We start from the raw sequence: 22,957 nt of genomic DNA on the forward strand, positions 1-22,957 counted from the left end.
TGGGCGAGAGGCGGGGTACACCCTGGACAGGTCGCCAGTCCATCACAGGGCGACACACAAACAACCAAGCACACACTCATTCATACACCCAAGGGCAATTTAGAGTTACCAATTAACCTAACAGGCATGTCTTTGGATTGTGGGAGGAAGCCGGAGTACCCGGTGAGAACGGGGAGAACATGCAAACTCCATGCAGAAAGACCCCAGGCTGGGAATCGAACCTAGGACCTTCTTGCTGCAAGGCAACAGTGCTACCAACTGCGCCACCGTGCAAATAAATCTATTGAAAAATTTCTTATGATAAGTATTTTGAATTATTGTTACAATAATAAATTCCACTTAATGGTATTTGAAAACTCCAAAAACTAGCTGCATTGCTAAGATTGTTAACATTTTCTCCACTGTTCCATGAGAGCATCAAAACATATCAATACATTTGAAAATATGATTGTATGCAGTTACTGTGTGCATTTTAGTGATGGAAATCACACCTTTTTATGTAATTGGTGTCCTGAAGAAGCCTATCTCAAAATATATATTTTGCGATATATATATTTTTGAAGAGCAGTATTTGTGTTTGGGGCGCTATCATTGCTGTGATCTGTGGTCACGCAGTTAGATAAAAAAAGACTGAAAAGAAGAATCATCCGTTATTATCACAATAGTATCAAAAAATAACATGATAACATCTAAGGTCCATATTGCCCACCCCTACCTCAAATTGAAAAAGGGTTCATTTTTCCCTCATCGATATGACTTCTTCAACTGGTCTGAGAATGGCTGCACACATGGTCACATTGGCCTGTCTTGTTCCAGGAAGATTCTGTTTAAGTTTGACTCCGTATGCTATGATGTAGGGTTATGTGTTCAGTTTTGATGCAAATGAAGATAACCTTCAGTATCATGAGGAAAATAACAGATGGCTTTTTATGGAAAATAATCTGCAAGGTCAACTGCTGCAAAGGTAACCTCTGCTGTCCAGTCTCCATCTTCAAGCACACCAGCTAAACAGTTTGTGTAGTTGACAGTTACTGCTGACCTAAAGGAAACAGCTAGAGCACTGTCTTTGACTGCTAATGTTTCTCCCTCGATAACACAAAAGATAATTTACAGCTTTAAGTAGCTACACACACTGCTAGCATGCCTAAACTTAAAAGAGTGAGGTATTTGCTTGTTTTTGAACTGTTCCATAGCAACATTCAGATGCAAGAGCAATGGATCTGTTATGAGATCTATTTCCTGATGCTGTAGTGGATGTCTGAGATAAAACCAGAACAAATATATGTTACTAGCAGCAAGTAAAAAAGCTATTACAGAAAACTGGGCGATAGTGGAACTACCTAAGACTAAGAAAAGATGTATTTTGTACTAAAAAAGGTAAAAATAAGTTTTACCAGATGTCATCAAAACAGACTGAATATGTAAAAGCTGTAAGGTCTGATTTCATCTGAAGCTATTTGAAGTAAAACTGCTTTCCCCTTTATTTTTGTTTCTCCCTTTAATTTGTAGTTGGTGTACCAATCAGATGTGGGCTCCCAGTTCTAATTAATACCACCCACTGGCCAACAACAGTTGGTTACCATGGAGACTGAATACAGGCTAGTGAATGGGCACTGCAGACCAAGTCACATAGATTTTTTTGGCAACTCCTGCAGATTGGACATCTAGAGATGTGACAAATGCTTTAATCATTAAAATACGTTTATTATATGTAATAATAATAATATTATTATTAAGACAATTATGACCAGTAAATCTGTACTGTAGCTTTCAGTGGTTTGACAGTGTCCTAATAAATAACTTGACAAACTAATAATAAGGGCCTGTACAAATTACAGTAAGCAGTAGTTTTACTGGTGATGTACAAGAGTGAAAGATTAAATAAGGTTTCTGAATTGCTTTGGAACACGAGAGGATGTTTTCTTTCCAATTGGACTATATGGCAAACATGATTTTACCAATGAGCTCCGCAGATAATAATGCATGCAGTTATGTTGTCAGCTCAACACTAAACTGTTCAGTTTAAAGCCAAGAGTGTCAAACATAAAATCTCAAATATATTCATGAAAGTGTGAAGCGTGTGGACAGTAGCTTTCAAGTATTCTGGATATGAGTAGAAACGCACTGAGGGTTCAGTGGGTTTGAATGTTTCTGAGGCTCAATCACTAATACACAATTTGGAGCCATCTTCAACATTTCTTAAATTACAGCTCCTCTATTTTTTTTGTTTTGATTGCTGGTTTTTGATTGGCTAAGTTAATAAAAACATTTTTATTACCATTAATTTCAGTTAACAGGTTTTTAATATGCTTAAAAATGTTAAATCCAATTGAAATGTTATATAAACGAATGCATTGTAAGGCATTTGATTATTATGAATAATTGTTAAATAAAGGCATTGGCATTTTTAAATTTAAAAGAATACTAATCAAATGTGTATACAAAAGTATACAAACACTAATGGATATATTAATTCTGCTAGTAATTACAATAACTGAAATACTATTGGACAGTCTTTTTCATTGGTCAAATATTCATTATAAATCCCATAGTACAAACTTGGTAATTCAATGTCTCAACCAAGCTATACATGAGTGTATGAAAAATTAAGAGGTTGTCATAGCAAAAGCCATTTATGAGAATTAAAATGAGAATGTATCCAGATTCATTTTATGGAGGGCAACCATACATTGAGCAGAGCATCCATACTGCAACTCTCCCAGTGATATATTACAGAAGCATTAGGATAAATGTGCTGCGTGACTGACACTGTGGGAATTGGCATTTTGCTGTAAAGTCCTCTCATCTGCTATTTCAAGCAGATTAAAGCTAACTCGGATTTATTAAGAGGCAGCGCCAAGGTAGGTTTGTCCAGCAACACTCCACCCTCAAAGTAGATGAAATGCAACAAGGTTCCCTGCTGCAGCACACAGCCTCTGGCTGGCTGGATACTGGGATGAAAAGAGTTTGCTCATATTTTGAGTGTTTTCCTACATCTCTATATCTTTACATAGTTTGAGCATTTTCAGTTTCTTTCACAATTGCTTTGACAGGGACTTTACGGCTATTATTAGGCCAAATATAACATTTCATAGAAAAGACATTTAGTATTTCATTAGTCTCATAATATAATTGCCTAAGTCATATTTTGGCAAAAATGACATCAGCAATTATGCTATGAGGCTGATGAGTTATAGATTAAAATGTGAGCAATTAAGTAACATTACTCTAGGTAATAACAACAGCTAACTGTTATAATAATTTAGCAATAAGACAAAGGTCTTTCTAGGTTGCAGTCCTGGATAAAAACCAGTGAACACTTCTGGTTTGAAGATCACAGAGGGAGAAAACATTATTGGTGCCCTGCAGCATTTGTAAGTTAGCTGACTTACAAACAAAAGACCAACCAACTCTAGTTTCACTTCAAATGTGAAGAGACAGTAAAATAACCATCAGTTGCCCAGGGTCTGAACATACTGTCTAAGAGTGACAATGATTATTATTATTATTATAAGATCACAGGCTTCAAGCAGAAGGATGATCAGACCGATGGAGGTCTGGACAGAGCCAATGAACTGAAGACATTCTTCAATAGGTTCAGTCCAGAAACAAGCTCAGCGTCCTCCTCTCCTGCTCACAGCCAGACAGACATCCCACCCTCCTTTGACCCACAGGACCCACAGCTGTCCAGTAACACCTCAAATGTTTTATCTTCCACCTCAGCCATAGACCCTTCTGCTTCTACATGTTTGCCTTCAACCAAATCAGAAGATGCTGATGCTCCCTTTGCTTCCCCCTTCCACCTGTGTGTCTCAAGAGGTCAGGTAAAAACAACTGGAGAGACTGAACCAGAATAAGGCTGCAGGTCCAGGTTGTGCCGGCCCTAGAGTCCTGAAGGTCTGTGCAGAGCAGCTCTGTGGGATTCTGCAGCACCTCTTCAATCTTGGCTTGGCCCAGAGGTTCCAGTGTTGTGGAAGACCTCCTGTCTTGTTCCAGTACCAATGAAAACTCACCCATCAGTCCTCAATGACTATAGACCTGTTGCCCTGACATCCCACATCATGAAGGTCCTAGAGAGACTCCTATTGGCCCACCGGAATAAGCAAACAATTGTGGGGTGGATCAGAGATGGACAAAAAGCTAAGTACAGGAAGGTGGTGGACCACTTTGTGACATGGTTTGAAAACAATCATCTCATCTTGAACGTGACTAAAACAAAGGAGATGATTGTAGATTTTAAGAGAAACACGAATAAGTCAAAAACTATTTCTATCATGGGAGAAGAAGTGGAGGTGGTGGAGGAGTATAAATACCTCGGTGTTCAACAGACTAGAGTGGAGATGCAACTGTGAAGCCGTCTACAAGAAGGACAGAGCAGACTGTACTTCTTGAGGAAGCTTAGGTCCTTTGGTGTTTGCAACAAGATGCTGCATATCTTCTATAAGTTTGTTGTGGAGAGTGTGATCTCTTCTGCCATTATCTGCTGGGGTAGCAGCATCAGAACCAGGGACTTAAAAAAGCTCAGCAAGCTGATAAAGAAAGCTGGTTCTGTTCTGGGGACTCCTCTAGAACCTCTGGAGATCATTGTGCAAAGAAGGATTATTCATAAAATGAAGAATATTATGGAGAACCCTGAGCATCCTCTTCATGAGACTGTCCTACAACAACAGAGTGTCTTAAGTCAGAGGCTTCTTCAGATCTGCTGTAAGATGGAGCGCTGCAGGAGATCCTTCCTGCCCACAGCCACCAGCATCTACAACGGCTCTTTGAAGAAACCTGCATAATGAGCTACAACATTTAATTTCCCTTTGGGATTAATAAAGTATTTTTGAAATGAATTGAATTGAATTATGAGAAAAACGAGGGATCAGTCCACAAAAACACTGGAGGCACTCGTTATTGCCCGTAACTTTTCATGGTTCAGAGAAGGCTTGGGGGAAACAGCGGTGGTCAAATAATATCAAGATAAAAATCTTTGGAGATAACCCAATCAACTTTGTTTTTATAGGAAGAAAAATGGAAAGTATGACCTTAAAGATAGGACATGCATTGGTCTTCAGGATGGCAATGTCCCACAACATACAATTAAAGGAATTAATGGAGTGGCTAAAGAAGAAGCACATAAAGTTAGGGCCCCTCTCCAAACCTCAATCTTACAAAAAGGGTTGTGGGTCTGTGGAGGAAGCTGAAATGTTTGCATGCCAAGTGGGAGCCAAGTAATCTAAAATGTTTTTAAACCTCATGTAAGGAGGAGTGGGTCACAATCTCTCCAGAGATGTCTGGAAACCTGATGACCAACTACAAGAATCATGTTACCAATGTGCTTGGTTTCACAACCAAATTCTAAGTCATGTTTTGCTGTGGGATCAAATACTCATCTCAGACATGGAAATTTATATTTACCTTTTAGGTAAATATTTTTTTGGTTAATATTCTGTCTCTCCATGCTCATACTACCATTACAAATTATAGACTGTTCATTTCTTTTTAGGTTAGCAAACGTACTAAATCAGCAGGGGATCTCAGGAGGTGCGTAAAAAGTTAATGATAGAGAAAATGGTAAATTAAGTCGAAGAAAGCATGAACTACAAGTGTTAAAGAAGAATCTTTAGCCAGGCACTGCTTCAGCCCTTTTTATGATGTTCTTCCACTGAATTCTGAAGTCTTGTTGCTATCTACAGCATTTTGATTAGAAGTCCCGGGCCAGAGAAAATGCAGATAGTTTTTGGAGGTAAAAAAATAGCAGTTGAAAACAACATATAGACTAGTCTAACCAGGGTCGGAAATACGTTTGATATCCAACGTGGAACATCTTAGTGATTGTAGCAGGGTTGCACTTTGTAACAAGGCTATGAAGATGGGAAAGGACAAAGTTCAAGAGTCATCTTTGACATTATTATACCAACTATTTTTATGCTGCTAATCATAGAAGTAAAAATAACAGTGAAATAGGTGACGGCAGCAGTGGAAACACGAACACAAAATTCCAGATGGAGAATTTTGTCGGAATCTTCACAGATAGCTTTCATCATGCAGCACTTCATAAAAACACAAAAGCATTTTTACTTACCTAGATTACTTTCATTGATTGCATCTGTGGAAACAGAAACCAAAGCTTTATCAATATACATGATCAAGAGAGTTGGAATGTCAGGGCATAGTTAAACTGTGAGACTGCAGGATTATTTACCAGTAATGTTATGTCTATGTGCTTAACCGGGAAACTTTTTGACATGAAGGGGCCTGCACTGGATAAATAAACAGGTATGCATACTGAACCCAAAACAGGATTGCACTGATGCAAGCGAATCACTGTTACTGCGGATTCACCCCCAATGTTCTAGAGTTCCTCTATCTCGGCTTTAACAAGAACAAGAAAACTACAAACCTGCAGGGTTGACTATATCCCACTTCAAATCTGTATTGGATTTAGTGTTCAGATGGTGGTTAGATGAGATAGTCCATCTGTTCTTTTACATTAAGCCAAAAGTAATGAAAACTGTTTTTCCTTGACTTGGAGAAGACAGATTCTTCTCACTTTCACTCACAAAGTGCTGGAGTGAGACCGACTGGAGTAACTAAACAGGCCAAGGAGAAAACTGGGGAGCTTACCTGGCACACACACTGAGGAGCTTACCTGGCACACACACACACACACACACACACACAATTAGGTAATTAGGACCTTGCCAACACTTTCGAGTGAGCTGGGCCACAACAATCATGTCACAAGGCATATCCTTAAAGCAAATGTTTCGGACATACTGTATGTTTTAGCCAAGTTTCTTCATTTGTATATCCTTTAAGTCATTTTCAAACTAAATTGTTCTGGTAGAAACATACATACTGAATTCATTTTATTTTCTAGATGGTATTTTGTCATAAATGACAAAAATGTCTTACCTCAATTCTGTGTTTACTTCATATAACTTCATACTGTTGAAATATCTTAATTTTTCGAATGTAGTCATGTTTCTCAGGAGATGATTTTTGTGTTTGCAAAACCTGCTACTGTTTACTTTAACTATGATCAAAAGAGAAAGGACACAATGGGTGGAAAAATTGATACCTAAAAGGTTATAAGTTTAAAGAGAGAGGTAAAAATGTTTTTGGTAAACTGAGTTAGCTTGGCATAACAACACAAAAATAAATTCGCAAACAGGTCTTTCTTGGTTCCACACTGAAAACACACTTCATCAAGCTTTCCACAGGAGTCAGCAGTGAACCATGTGGAGCTAAACTGAAAACCACACAGATGGGACTGTAGTCTGTTCATCTACAGCAGAGTAGAGAACAAGTAAAAAGATAATGGCGACGTATTTCCTCAAAGCTGCCATTTTTATTGTGCTACAACAACTAAACTTTGTATAGTGAAACAGAGGGGAAAAACAACTGTGAGAACAATTATAATGAGATATGTGATCCAAAGAAAAGTGTGAAGATTATGAATGAGCTCTATTTCCACACTGATCTCCTGTATTGGCTGCAGGAATATCATTCACAGAGCTGTGACCCTAGAGGGAACTGCAATCAACGTGTTGAAGAAAGCATGTGTGTATCAAAGCCGTCGATTAATTGAGGACATGTTCAATAGATCAGTTGATTACTAAAATATTTTATAGTTCCAGCTCTTTTGGTGGATTATAACCTTTTGTGGTAGCACTGTTATGAGATGCTGGCAAAAAAATTATATACTTAGCTGAGTGTACTATTTAAACTCTACACTAATGACAATTTCAAAGAAAAGAATGATGCCTATTCCTAATATTGATAGTAGTGCATAGTTTTCTCCATACAAATTGAGTCAATATTTCTTGCTATAAAAGCCAGAGTGGTTGACGTGGCCAGACAATCACACTGGTGATTGAATACGGTGTATTAATGAAAATTCACTTATGATTCAGTTATGAATGGAACCCCAATTACAACAGCAAAATCTTCTATCAATAGGACATTTCAGTGCTATCATATCAGCATTATTTAAAATAAAGAAGCGATGTCAAACACAGCAACAGTGAATGTGTGAATGGCTAACAATGCTTAGAAGACATCTTACAAACTGCACAAAAAATGCCTCAGCTGACTTATCAGATTCATCTAAAGGCTACATAACCCCTGCCTTCCTCATCAGCAGCTCAGTGAAATTCTCCTGACATCCTCACACTGAGCGCCGAGAGCGACGCAGCCTTACATGGCACAAAACTGTGACATCACTCAAACAAGAGCTACACAAAAATAGGCCACAGCTGTTTGGATCTTTAGGCTACAAATTAGACTCAATATGTCACCCAAAATCACATCACAGGAAGGACTGACTGAGAAAGCCTTCTCCACCGGAATGGGCTGCTGTCGCCACTTCTGCCTACTTTCGTTCTCTGCTCCGTTTTCCACACATGCATTCAGAGTTCATGCTAATTTGTGTTAGACGAAGACTGAACGACGGAGGGTGCGTTGGTGGGGAATGGATGAATTATGGAGGGATTTAAATAATAAATAGGCCCCTTTTCAACCATACGAAAAAGCTCTAAAAAGGAGGGGGGGTGGAGGGAGGTGGTGGGACACTTTATGGAAAACATAAACTGAACTGCGGCAAATAAATTATACCTTCTTGGGTCCATTATTGCTTATCATAGCATCAAATGAATTAGGAGCCTTTATAAATGTATGTTGAGCACTGCTCCAGTTCCACTTCAACAGGAAAGCAGAAGGAGCGAGTGATGCTTCCTTGTACACACATGGAAATAGAGATGAAACGCCTGGGAGGAATCACAGAGCTGTCAGCCCACAGACATTAAGCCTCCACATAGAAAACAGCTTGTGACACCTTTAATGGTGCACACTACATTTATTTCAAAAGAGTGAGAAAACTAGTCATAAATCTTACATTTATCTTCTTATATACAGGTCTAGTAACCCTAATTGGAAATGTGCGACCCAATCAAGAGACAGCTGCTTAAAAAGGAAGACACTGGCTGATCAAATCTGTTAGAACAACACTTATTAGCTCTAGTTAAAACATGAAACCCACCATCTTAGAAAACACTCAGTGAAAATATTTCAAGCTCAATACAAAACATACAAATGTTTTTGACCTCTTGGAAAAACTTATAGATATTAAATGACACCAGAGTTTATCACCAAGATCTTAAAGCTCACAAAGAGTTGTGGAGATCCTTCCACAACTGTATGTGAGCTTTGTGATTTGCATTATTGTACGTAATAAGATTGGAATATTATCTCTAAATTGGGCCACAAAAGTCAAGCTAAATGCAATCTAACAGGGTTCAGGAGCCAATATGGCATTATGGTAGGCTGGCATATTTCAAAATAAATAAATCAGTGACATGGTAACAACCTTCCAGGACTTACTGTTTCAGAACAAATATATTCTTTGAAACACATATTTTCAAGAGTGATGAGCTGCTATTTATCATTTCTTAAATTTAGTATGCAAAATACATTTTACAAAGTGCTACCGGCAGGGAAAAGCGAATAAAAGTAAATAAAACAAGCACTAAAAGCAGGAAGATTAAAACATTTAAACCTTATAGCATTTAAAAAAAAGAAAAGTCCTCATTTCTTTCTTAAAATAATCAACAGTCTGTGTCCTCCTAAGATAGTCATAGTATAGTGTTCCACAGACGAGATGCAGCACTGAGGATAGGATGGAGCATTACCGTGCACCATATATTCTATCATGGGTGGCAGAGGGAGACAGTGGAGTGACTAAAGGACTGGGGTAATGTGTTCACGTTTCCTCTGTCTCATCAGAATTCGGGCTGTGTTTAGTTGGTGGTCTGTAGAAAAGTGCATTGCAGTAATTAAGTCATGAATACATTCAAATTCAATTCAATTCAAAAATACTTTATTAATCCCAAAGGGAAATTAAATGTTGTTGCTCATTATGCAGGTTTCTTCAAAGAGCCGTTGTAGATGCTGATGGCTGTGGGCAGGAAGGATCTCCTGTAGCGCTCCATCTTACAGCAGATCTGAAGAAGCCTCTGACTGAAGACACTCTGTTGTTGTAGGACAGTCTCATGAAGAGGATGCTCAGGGTTCTCCATAATGTTCTTCATTTTATGAAGAATCCTTCTTTGCACAATGATCTCCAGAGGTTCCAGAGGAGTCCCAAGAACAGAGCCAGCCTTCTTTATCAGCTTGTTGAGCTTTTTTAAGTCGTTGGCTCTGATGCTGCTTCCCCAGCAGATGATGGCAGAAGAGATCACACTTTCCACAACAGACTTCTTGAAGATATGCAGCATCTTGCTGCAAACACCAAAGGACCTAAGCTTCCTCAAGAAGTACAGTGTGCTCAGTCCATTCTTGTAGATGGCTTCACAGTTGCATCTCCACTCTAGTCTGTTGTCCAGGTGAACACCGAGGTATTTATACTCCTCCACCACCTCCACTTCTTCTCCCATGATAGTAATAGTTTTTGACTTATTCCTGTTTCTCTTAAAATCTACAATAATCTCCTTTGCTTTTGTCACGTTCAAAATGAGATGATTGTTTCCACACCATACCACAAAGCGGTCCACCACCTTCCTGTACTCAGCTTCCTGTCCATCTCTGATCCACCCCACGACTGCAGAATCATCCGAGTATTTCTGCAGATGACAGGAGTCTGTCTTGTACTGGAAGTCTGAGGTGTACAGAGTGAAAAGGAATGGGGAGAGTACAGTCTCCTGTGCTGCTCACACAGACTCACAACCCTTCAGTCTCACAAACTGTGGTCTGTTTGTCAGGTAGTCTTTAATCCAAGAGATTGTTGAGGCCTCCACCTGAGTCTTCTGGAGTTTCTGGCAAAGCAAATCAGATTGGATTGTATTAAATGCACTGGAGAAATCAAAGAACATGATCCTCACAGTGCTGCTGGCTTTGTCCAGATGACAGTGGGTTTGTTGAAGCAGGTGTATGATGGCATCTTCAACTCCAACTCCACAGCGATAAGCAAACTGAAGGGGGTCCTGATAGTTTATTGTTTGCTTACTCAGGTGGGCCAACAGGAGTTTCTCTAGGACCTTCATGATGTGAGATATTAGGGCAACAGGTCTATAGTCATTGAGGACTGATGGGTGAGTTTTCTTTGGTACCGGAACAAGACAGGATGTCTTCCACAACAACCTTCTTCTGGGCCAGGCTAAGGTTGAAGAGGTGCTACAGAATCCCACAGAGCTGCTCTGCACAGGCCTTCAGGACTCTAGGGCTGACATGATCTGGACCTGCAGCCTTATTCCGATTCAGTCTCTCTAGTTGCATCTTCACTTGACTTCTTGAGACACACAGGTGGAAGGGGGAAGCAAAGGAAGCATCAGCATCTTATGATATGGTTGAAGGCAAACATGTAGAAGCAGAAGGGTCTAGGGCTGAGGTGGAACATAAAAAATGTGAGGTGTTACTGGACAGCTGTGGGTCCCGTGGGTCAAAGGAGGGTGGAATGTCTGTTTGGCTTTGAGCAGGAGAGGAGGATGCGAAGCTTGTTTCTGAACTGAACCTATGGAAGAATGTGTTCAGACATGAAACAATGGATACGTAGGAAATTGGTACGCTCGACTATAAAACCTCCAACGTCCACGGACGGTGCGCACACAGTCCACACATGCCAGACTATGTTCTGCCCTTAACTCTGCTTTGAGCAGCAGCCATACAACTTGTATACTCTGCATCCAACCCTAGAAAAAATTGCTCTGGGCCCGTTCAGGTCCTGCACCTTACAAGCTGCAAAAATCACCTGGTGAGAGGTTTTAACCCATCTTGGCTGTGAAAGGGGAAATATCCCCCAGGCTGTGCAAGACCGACTTGGTTAGTAATTATGTAAAACGATATACACCAGATGAAGTAAACAAAGCTGGATAGTTTGTAAACATCTGGTTAAAGTTTAGAATTTTGTTATTGTGTTCTTTTTAATAACTGTTAAATTATGCTGTGTCTATAGTGATCAAAGCAATCAGTTGTTATAGGACTGTTATTAAAAGAAAACTTAGAAATCATGTCTCCTTTAAGTGCTTTTGTCAGTTAGCGCACACATCACTTCCTCTTCCAGGAATGTCCGGTGTTTTCCTTGTCCCTGCTGGAGAAAACAATCCCACAGCATGATGCTGCCACGATGTATTCAGGGTGATGGGCATTGCTGGTTTTCTTTCATACATCATGTTTTGCATGTGGGCCAGAATGTTCTATTATTTGGTTGCAGTTATAACATGTCAACCGTGGATCCTAAGTGCTTAAGTAGAAGCTTATAATGATCAGAATGTACACCTGCATAAATACAATGCTCCATTAACCTTGCAGTCCCTTACACCAGGGTTCTCAATAACTTCTCAATCATTGTATAAAAAGAAAAAAAACAGGTGATAAATGAAGCCAGCTTGGCCCACAGCTTTCCAGAGAAAAAGAAAACATTAACGTTCATTAAATTAAAAGATAAAACATTTCTTTTTCCTTTTTTAGCTCAAATGAAAATGCAAAAAACAATGTCCTTCAACATGGTTCTAACAACACTTTTAAGTTTTTCAAGCTCAGTCTTTTTCAGGCTAATCTAAAAATAACTTTAATGCTGCACTGATCTAGCTGTGTGAAATATTCCCTAATCCCTAACTCTAATAGGAAAACTGTTTCCCAGTTTATACAGATTTAAGAAAAATCTGATTACGGCAGACAGCCAGCAATAATCATTACTTAAGTGCATGCACACAGACTGATAGAGCCTAAAGCACTATTTTCTGCAATAGGACATGCACAGCAAATTGATGAGCTAAACCACAAGCTTATAATCGCAAGCTGCAATTTATCACAGTACACTTTTTATATGAAGGGGGGGAAATCTGAGCAATTAACCAGAATATAAGATAACTTCACTTCAGCACCAACAACCCTGACCTTCACAGTTTTAACAACAAAAAGTCAAAGAGAAAGACTAAAGTAGAACCAACTGAGGAAGCAGTATGTCTCAGCATATTGAGACACCTCCGGTCACACTGTCCTGTTTGTGTTTTATCTGAAGCTGCAACAAGATCTGAGGCCCAGGTTGAGATTGAGGTTTCACTCCTCAGCTGTGCCCCATGGGATATCCTTTCACCCTTATGTTCAGCGGCATAAGAGACGGATAAGGAGAGCTTAGCAATAGAAGGGTCACATTGCTGCTCACCCTCACTTTGCCCCCACTGGCCCCATCCTGACATTCAACCCCTCAGAACCCACTCTGCTCAAAGTTAAGGTCAAAGAGCTGAGAAGGATGCACTAAAACGTCTGATCAAAGTCCAGCACCATCTAGAGGAATCTGAGCCCTTCTCAACCGCTTTGCAACTGTCAGAATAGTAAATCCGTCTTTTAACAAACAAGATGGCTTTAAAGTTTCATGTAGATGGCCCTTTGCAGTATGCAGAAGAAAAAAAAAACAGAAGAATAATCTAACAATTCCTAGTTTGAAAAGCAATACTTTGGTTCTTACAAGAAGTTCAATAAAGAAAAAGTTCTTTCCATTAAACAATTGAGCCTCTGCCATTGTTCAAAGACTGTAGCAATTATTGGGGATTGGCCTGTATTACATTCTCACAGAATGATAACTTGAGTGAAATACACCAGGTTCCCTGTATCACGTGATTTAGTTTAATTTTTTTTATTTTACACGTCTTTTTTTATTTTTTATTTTACCATGCCCTTGCTTGGCAGAGTAACTTAGTAATTGTTATCTGAGTCCCAAGAAGAAGCCCAACAGCTCACAAGTGGAGCATTACGGCCAACATTAAAATGATCCTCTTGATATTTATAAAAAATAACTTCATTAGAAACTGCTTTGAGATTATTTCAATTGCAATGGACACGGAATCAGAAACGAAAGGGAAAACGAGATGCAAGGAAGAGAGAGGTCAGACAAAAAGGAAAAAGGGAGAGGAGAAAGAATAGAGTAGAAAGAGAAGGATTAAGAGAACATATTTCTGCATCTGTTAACACCTGAATCTAAACACCTGTGGATTTAAGTATGAGTGTGCTTGTGTATATAAGGTTTCTCTATAAAAATATGCAATTGGTAGTGTGAAGAGCCACAGACCTGCCCCCAGGGCCCCAGATAGACACTGAGGAGATCTGAGCCACAGACATCCAAAGGCCCCCCAAAGCACATGTACTCCAAGAGGACCACCGCTGGGACTACCACAACCTCCCCCAGAGAAGTGCAGAGGAGAGCCCCAGGGAAACCACCGAGCAGCCACATTGCAGAAGCTCCAGGGAGCTGCAGCGATGAGACCACAGGCCCCGCCAGTAGCTGTCTACGCCGGAGCAGATCCAGCCTTGCACACAGAGACCCAAAACCCTGGGCACATTGCTCCCCATGCAGAGGCGCGACAGAGCCCGGGGGCTCAGGCCCCAGCAGCAGTCACCGGGAATCAGCTGGCACATACCAAAGCACCCAGCCCCGGACACCGACAACCACCAAAACTCCGACGGGCAGAGACACCAGCCACCGGGGCCTATTTCCTCCCCGTGTGACGGGGAGGAAATAGGCCCCACATTTGATTGGGGGGACCTAAGCTGATCCAGGAGAGGGAGCAGTCCAAGACCCAACCTGACACAAAAACGGGCACACACAGTCACAATCACACATTCACACCCTCATGCGTACACATAAAAACACTCACCCCAACACACCCAACGTAAAGACACACAACACAGTCATTTAAACATGTTACTAATACAAAGGAAAATATTAACAAAGTCAATACTATTACTAAAAAAACTAAATATTTTTCTAATCTCAATTAGAGCAATACCAATAGGTATTACACAATTTAGCAACCCTGTTTATGTTATGTGTTTTTATAATTGAGCATCATATTTACTTTGTGATCAACTAGAGCCAGCAGAATAAGTTGCTAAGAGTTCTGTCTAGTTGAACACATCAAATTTGCTGTTTGATGGCTGTTTTAAAACAACTTTTTTAACTTCTTGATTTAGCAGTGTAACCATTGACGTCTATAAAATACTCTTTCACACCACTTGTTTTATTTTTAGCTATGGTTGCTAATTCCTTTACCACTGAACAGAACAGAGGAGTGATGCTGGGTTGGAGAGGCTCCTTCATTACTTCATACCATTTGTAATTTTGGTCATCTTGTCCCATTGGAGCCATATTTTGACCATGCATTAAATCATACCCACAGGGGAAAAAGCCTTAATGGACCAAGCAGCAAGTTGTTACTGGAATACATAGCGTTAGCTTTCAGGATCGACTGAATCAGTGGATGAAGGAGTTGCCTTGCCATCGAAAGGTTGTGGATTTGATTCCAGCTTCCTCCTGTCCCATGTAAATGTGACCCTGGCCACTTCGCTCTAAGTTGCCTACCAATCTGCTTATTGGTGTATAAATGCGTGCACCTTTGTGACCGTGAATGGGTGAGTGTGTGTATAGTTTGAAAGAGTTTTGAGTGGTCTGTATGACTAGAAAAGCACTATATACAGTAAATTCAGTTCACTTCATATCTAGTTTATGCTGTCGCTGTTGTTGTTCATACAAGAAGGTTAAATGACCTTTATGAATTCCTAGCCACCCCTGTTGCCACTGCTAGTTCAAGCAATGTTTTTTGCATTGGTCTTTCTGAATAAAAAGGGTCACATAAGCTCTTCTCCTGCAAACCCCCCTATGCTACAGGAGTTTTTATCTGCCAACAGCTCACTGTTTCGCTGTTTTGATTCTCAGCCATCAGGTAAGCTGCTACAGGAGAGCTGAGTCTGTGTCCTCAGAGCTGTTTTATGTAGTTGTGTGCCAACTCAGGCAGATGAAAATGGCTGTGTTTATACTGATTTAGGGCAAAGCTGTTTCTTTAAAATCAATGATATGGAAAGATTATTTTGAAAATAAAAATAAGCTCATATTTAATTTTAAACAGAAAAGGTATACGTTTTCCAACTACTGAAAAGGTGACAAGATGTTCATTATTTCAGTAATGATAATGTGATCTATAACATATCTAAATGCATAGACTTAAGCATTTTGAATAAACAAAGTCTAAATTTTGTAGATGTTTGCAGATGCATTGTCACAAGTACAGGTCCTTCTCAAAATATTAGCATATTGTGATAAAGTTCATTATTTTCCATAATGTCATGATGAAAATTTAACATTCATATATTTTAGATTCATTGCACACTAACTGAAATATTTCAGGTCTTTTATTGTCTTAATACGGATGATTTTGGCATACAGCTCATGAAAACCCAAAATTCCTATCTCACAAAATTAGCATATTTTCTCTGACCAATAAAAGAAAAGTGTTTTTAATACAAAAAACGTCAACCTTCAAATAATCATGTACAGTTATACACTCAATACTTGGTCGGGAATCCTTTTGCAGAAATGACTGCTTCAATGCGGCGTGGCATGGAGGCAATCAGCCTGTGGCACTGCTGAGGTCTTATGGAGGCCCAGGATGCTTCGATAGCGGCCTTTAGCTCATCCAGAGTGTTGGGTCTTGAGTCTCTCAACGTTCTCTTCACAATATCCCACAGATTCTCTATGGGGTTCATGTCAGGAGAGTTGGCAGGCCAATTGAGCACAGTGATACCATGGTCAGTAAACCATGTACCAGTGGTTTTGGCACTGTGAGCAGGTGCTAGGTCGTGCTGAAAAATGAAATCTTCATCTCCATAAAGCTTTTCAGCAGATGGAAGCATGAAGTGCTCCAAAATCTCCTGATAGCTAGCTGCATTGACCCTGTCCTTGATAAAACACAGTGGACCAACACCAGCAGCTGACACGGCACCCCAGACCATCACTGACTGTAGGTACTTGACACTGGACTTCTGGCATTTTGGCATTTCCTTCTCCCCAGTCTTCCTCCAGACTCTGGCAACTTGATTTCCCAATGACATGCAGAATTTGCTTTCATCCGAAAAAAGTACTTTGGACCACTGAGCAACAGTCCAGTGCTGCTTCTCTGTAGCCCAGGTCTGGGGAATGCGGCACCTGTAGCCCATTTCCTGCACACGCCTGTGCACGGTGGCTCTGGATGTTTCTACTCCAGACTCAGTCCACTGCTTCCGCAGGTCCCCCAAGGTCTGGAATCGGCCCTTCTCCACAATCTTCCTCAGGGTCCGGTCACCTCTTCTCGTTGTGCAGAGTTTTCTGCCACACTTTTTCCTTCCCACAGACTTCCCACTGAGGTGCCTTGATACAGCACTCTGGGAACAGCCTATTCGTTCAGAAATGTCTTTCTGTGTCTTACCCTCTTGCTTGAGGGTGTCAATAGTGGCCTTCTGGACAGCAGTCAGGTTGGCAGTCTTACCCATGATTGGGGTTTTGAGTGATGAACCAGGCTGGGAGTTTTAAAGGCCCCAGGAATCTTTTGCAGGTGTTTAGAGTTAACTCGTTGATTCAGATGATTAGGTTCATAGCTCGTTTAGAGACCCTTTTAATAATATGCTAATTTTGTGAGATAGGAATTTTGGGTTTTCATGAGCTGTATGCCAAAATAATCCGTATTAAGACAATAAAAGACCTGAAATATTTCAGTTAGTGTGCAATGAATCTAAAATATATGAATGTTAAATTTTCATCACGACATTATGGAAAATAATGAACTTTATCACAATATGCTAATATTTTGAGAAGGACCTGTATAAGTGTTACCAGAACTATTTTCAGTCCATAAAATTTTTCTTTCTTGTAAGTAAGAGAACACAGATAGTCTTTCTTCTCCTGATGGTCAGAGTGCAGCAAAAGGTGGGGGAGGGACAGAGCTGTGTTACAATAAAATTTACACACTCAGAAACAACGGGGGTCACTCCAGCTCTAGCATCACATTCAAAGGGTTTTAAACTGTAGGAACAGTGTGATGGAAATTTGCAGCTTTTAAACTGTTGCTTTTTAAAACCTTGGATTACTTCGATATCTGCAAGAGGCCTAAGCCTAATAGACTATGATTTTCAGAAATCAAAGTCATTACAGTTTAAGAATTCATATAGATGCAAGCTGTTTTTTGTTTTGGGGGTTTTAGAATTTATAGCTGTATTAGAAATGCATTGCTTCAACAACAAGATGGTGGTATTGTTGCAGCTATTCATGGCCAACCACAGTAATGAAAAAGAGGAATTAGACAACCAATCGTCCACACTTGTCAGGTAGTACCCGGCTCGCTATGTGAATTTGGTACAACTAGGCAGGTTAGACATACTAGTTGTCGGGTCATGTTGCTGCGGTTCAGAATGAGAACAAGGGTAAGCACACCCTCCTACAGCTAATGTAATTACAACTGAGCCACAATCAGTGGATCTCTTCTTCTCACCTGCAAACACTCAGCAGAGCTTTTCCAGGAAGGTAGCAGAAGAGCTTGTTAGTCAAGCAGGCAGCCACATATAGACATGAATAGGTGCCAGGCAATAGTCCATGTACTTTCACCAAAGATAACAATAGTTCATCAAAATTCTAAGCATTCAAAGCCAAAGACCACACAAGAAGGATAAGTTGTGTTAAGTTTGTTTGTTTGTTGTTGAGGAGCCAACTGCTAGGCTTTGGATGGTTAGGTATCAGCGATAGACCATTCAAGTAACTATTCCTATGTAGATCATTGTTTTAAGTCATGATTTGCATGTGTTCTTATCACCTGTGATCTACTAAAAGTTGTAATGGCCACTAGCTGTAAGGGTAGGATAGGATTGAGGAACAGGTTTGATGTGATAAGCTAAGACTACAGCACATTCGACTGGTGCAGGGAAAGCAGAGCAGCTCCATGATCCTCCAGTGTCCAATGTGAGAACTACATTCATCAGCATAATCTGATGCAGATAATAAGTTGAGGAAGACACACAAACACTTTGTTCATTTTTAAAGCACTGAATGCATTTGGACAGCATTCATGAGCAGCAACAGTTCAACCTGATATTGGGTGCAAATCTAAGTTTAGAATGCATTCGGAGGAGGAGGTCCACATGACTTCTTAACAAACCATCAAAGAACTGATACTTATTTCTTAAACCTAAAATCATACCTGATCCGTTCTCAGTAGCGCAGTTCTTCCTTTTCAGAAGCGTGACAATTTGGAGAGACAAAAATGGCTCAGTTTGGTTCTGCAATCCCTGCTGCATGCTCTGCAAGCCAACAATCTTCCCAGATCAACAAGACAAAATTATCCATAAAGAGAGTATATGTTCACAGATTTTGTGAGGAACTATAATCTGAAAAGGCACACTGATGGGCTAAATTAAGATTAACTTGATCAATACATGTTAATATAACTATTGCCTAATCTTTGATATGTTTACATTGTCAGTTTTTGTCTTAGCATTGTTAAAGTATGATTCATGTCCCAATATTTGTCAGCAATGTAATACACGTGTTATTTATACCTTCATTAGCATTTCACAGTTAAAAGTATAACATAGGTAATTTTTTTTTTTGGAACCATGTAAGTCTCCCTGCAGCAGAGAACTCCACCTGACATATATAAAAGCATTCAAGATGCTCAAGGTCACGAGAAAGAAGAGAGAGGAAAATGAAGATATATCACAACTGATGTCAAGTTTGTATTTTTTAACAACATATCAGAATTTTCTTCTACCATGCAGGGCTGTAATCAAATCCAAAGTAGATTCAATAAAACTTGTTTGATTTTGTTTGTGTGACCTAGTTTTTGGCCAGAAGGAGTATATTCATTACACACCGTATACTTTGACATCCATTCACACTCTGAAGCACCTTGCCATTTAAAAATCTGTAGCTTTTCATAAAAACAATTCTGAATGACACTGCTGAAATTAGAGGATTTTTTCCATTCAGCTAGCATTTGGAAGTGTTTCATCTTTTTGCTAAAGTGACAGCTTTTAATGGTGCTGCATTTATAACCCGCTCCTCTTATCAGAGCCCTCCCTCCCCAAGACACTTGATGGAATTTGCCATCACACAATGGTTGGAAAATACACTTCAAAGGCAAGACGCATCTAATCTCCTCCACTCTCCACATTGCAAATTTCCTGTGGTAATAAGATCCTGCCTTCCCAAGTGTTCTTAAGGATCTGAACGAAGGATGAGAATTTCATCTCTTTTGCTCTCTCTCCCTCTGTTTCTTTACATATTGCTTCCTTTCAGGGTGGTATTGCAAGGACAGTGTGTTGTGTGCAGTGGTGCAAGAGAATTTCTGCAACAGCAAAATACTGCATAAATGGTGGAACCCATTCCATCCTTAGGTAAAGGGCCCATCTTACAGCTTTATTCTACACACATACATAAGAGACACAACTGACACAACACAGCACAGTGACCTAGTTTCCATGTGGCCCAGAAAAATCAAGCATGACTCCTCAGAACAGCTATAGGCGCAAAAACCTGGTTCAGCACTTCCAGTCAGACCAGTGCACATCAGCAAACAGCCAGGATAAACATCACACTGCAACAGGGATGTATAGCTGCAAAACCACAGCTCACGAATCAGAGATGCCACTGAGATACCAAGTTAGCTCCACATCATCATCAGAGCAATGAGACGAGTGGAAACGCAAAAGGGAATGACGGCAGGTAATGCCGCAACACATGCTGCAACATTACCCTGTTCGACCCCACCATCCAACTCCCAGCATCCTAAAATCCAATGCTCCATCCCCTCCAGGGTATCTTTATATGTGGAGAAGGTTATGGATAGAGATGTAATCTCAGAGCATGCATTAGCACAACAAAGAAGTGTTTCGGAGACAAGACCAGCAGAATAATTAGCTGATCTCTTCCCTAGATGCTGTGTTTGATACAGAACAACATGCTAATGTGAGTTTAGTGTGAAAGGCGGAGATAATTTGAGCCACGGAAGTACAAAAAGAGTCACTGAGAAATGATGGCTTTTCATCACCTGACTCAGTCCGATAGCAGAAACTCCTCCAGAATATTGTAACCTTGAAGTGCTAAATCCTGAAACATTATTCCGTACTAGAGTGGTTAGTGGTAATCAACGACATGATGGCTTTAACAATGGGAAGAAAGGTATACCTTTCCAATCATTAAAACAAAATACACAAAATATTTTATATATTTTTAAATTCAGCTAACTTTGTCAGTTACTAAAGCCAGTAGCATTTCAGACACAGTGTTTAGAGTATTATTCTTAGAATCGGTATTGAGTTTAAAAATGTAGTCTCAACCCTAATACTTAGTACAGTAATGTTTCACAAGTGTAAATAAATTTGAGTACATCAAACTATAAACTACAGCTTACTTTCTGCTTTTGTTCTTGCAACAATAAGTTTTAAGCAGAGAACTACTAATCTTATATTTTTGCATGTTAAGAAGTAGAACATTGCCATTAATTAAACTACTCATTCAAATACTTGTTGGTACAGCAAAAAATATTTGATCTGTTACTTTTATAATGAAGAGCAACAGTCAACAGTGATATCAAACATGATGTATTAGAACACATGAAACAGTACAGAAGTTATTGTGTCAAGGAGTACTACTTATATACATACATACATACATTTTGTTTAATACCTTTAAGCAGGTATTAAACAAACTTTTTATTAAGCCTACATTTCTGCATTGAAAATTGTTTTTTTACTTGTCTGATGTAATATTCTAGTCTTAAATGCTGTGTTTTCATTCGGTGGAAGCAGAAAATCATCAGAATCAACAAAGGCTTAAAAACATCAGTCTGTGTGGAATAAATATGTCAAATGTTTCACAATTGAGTTACTTAAATAAATGAGCTGTTCAATAATTTTCTAATTTATTCAATATGAATGTACATCCTACCATTACTCAAGAGGAACCCAGAAACATACTTGACCTACTTGGCTTGAGGGTGACCACTGACCTAGGGGAAGCAATCTGCTTCTTTTCCAATTTAGAACAATGACATCAGATTTATTTATTTATTTATAATTTGTATTTTTTAATTTGAGTGGGAACATAAACATCACATTTCACATATCAATTATTGTTCTTATTTTTTAGAATGGAGGGCAGGAAAAATTAAAACACCTTTTCCCATCTCTTTTTCCCTTTCACCCATTACTATTCCTCCTTCTTTACCATTATTTACAGTTTGCAGTTTGACAAAAGTGAATATGAATTCAGAGAAAAGGGGAAAAGAAAACAAAAGGAGAGGGGGGGACAGACAAACAACATAGCCTGACCCACTGCTAAACCGCTAGAGCACAGGGCACCAGTGGCGAATTTGCCAATCCTGGTGTTCTCTCGCAAATGCCAAGCGTCCTGCACGGTGTCGGGCTGTGAGCACAACCCCCATTTGTGGATGTCGGGCCCTCATATCATCTTCATGGAGTCGGTTTCTAACAATTTGTGCAGACAGATGCACATTTGTGGCCTGCTGGAGGTCATTTTGCAGGGCTCTGGCAGTGCTCCTCCTATTCATCCTTGCACAAAGGCATACGTAGCGGTACTGCTGCTGGCTTGTTGCCCTCCTACGGCCTCCTCCACGTCTCCTGGTGTACTAGCCTGTCTCCTGGTAGCGCCTCCAGGCTTTGGACACTATGCTGACAGACACAGCAAAGCCTCTTGCCACAGCTAGCATTGATGTGCCATCCTGGATGAGCTGCACTACCTGAGCCACTTGTGTGAGTTGTAGAGTCCGTCTCATGCTACCACGAGTGTGAAAGCACCACCAACATTCAAAAGTGACCAAAACATCAGCCAGAAAGCATAGGTACTGAGAAGTGGTCTGTGGTCCCCTCCTGCAGAACCACTCCTTTATTGAGTGTGTCTTGCTAATCGCCAACGATGTCCCCCTGTTGTCTGTTCCATTTGCACAACAGCATGTGAAATTGATTGTCAATCAGTGTTGCTTCCTAAGTGGACAGTTTGATTTCACAGAGGTTTGATTTACTTGGAGTTATATTGTGTTGTTTAAGTGTTCCCTTTATTTTTTAGAGTAGTGTAGTTTGATGAGCTTCCCACATATCATGCCACTTCCCACTGGGATTTCTTCACCCAGCTCTCGTTCCCACTTCACTCTCACATACA

General features: G+C 39.9%; 1 protein-coding gene across 2 annotated transcripts in view; it reads right to left on the minus strand.

The window, feature by feature from the left end:
- LOC124878388 (nuclear receptor subfamily 6 group A member 1-A) overlaps positions 1 to 22,957 on the minus strand; it is a 156,470-nt gene that overhangs the window by 47,411 nt on the left and 86,102 nt on the right. Inside the window, exon 4 of one of the 2 annotated variants that reach the window (XM_047382309.1) lies at positions 6,071 to 6,094. The exons of the other annotated variant lie outside the window; for it this stretch is intronic. Within the exon in view, the coding sequence (XP_047238265.1) occupies positions 6,071 to 6,094 (24 nt within the window). The remainder of the gene's footprint in view (positions 1 to 6,070; positions 6,095 to 22,957) is intronic. 2 annotated transcript variants of the gene reach the window in all.

Source organism: Girardinichthys multiradiatus, chromosome 12 (assembly GCF_021462225.1).
Source record: "Girardinichthys multiradiatus isolate DD_20200921_A chromosome 12, DD_fGirMul_XY1, whole genome shotgun sequence".
NCBI lineage: Eukaryota > Metazoa > Chordata > Actinopteri > Cyprinodontiformes > Goodeidae > Girardinichthys > Girardinichthys multiradiatus.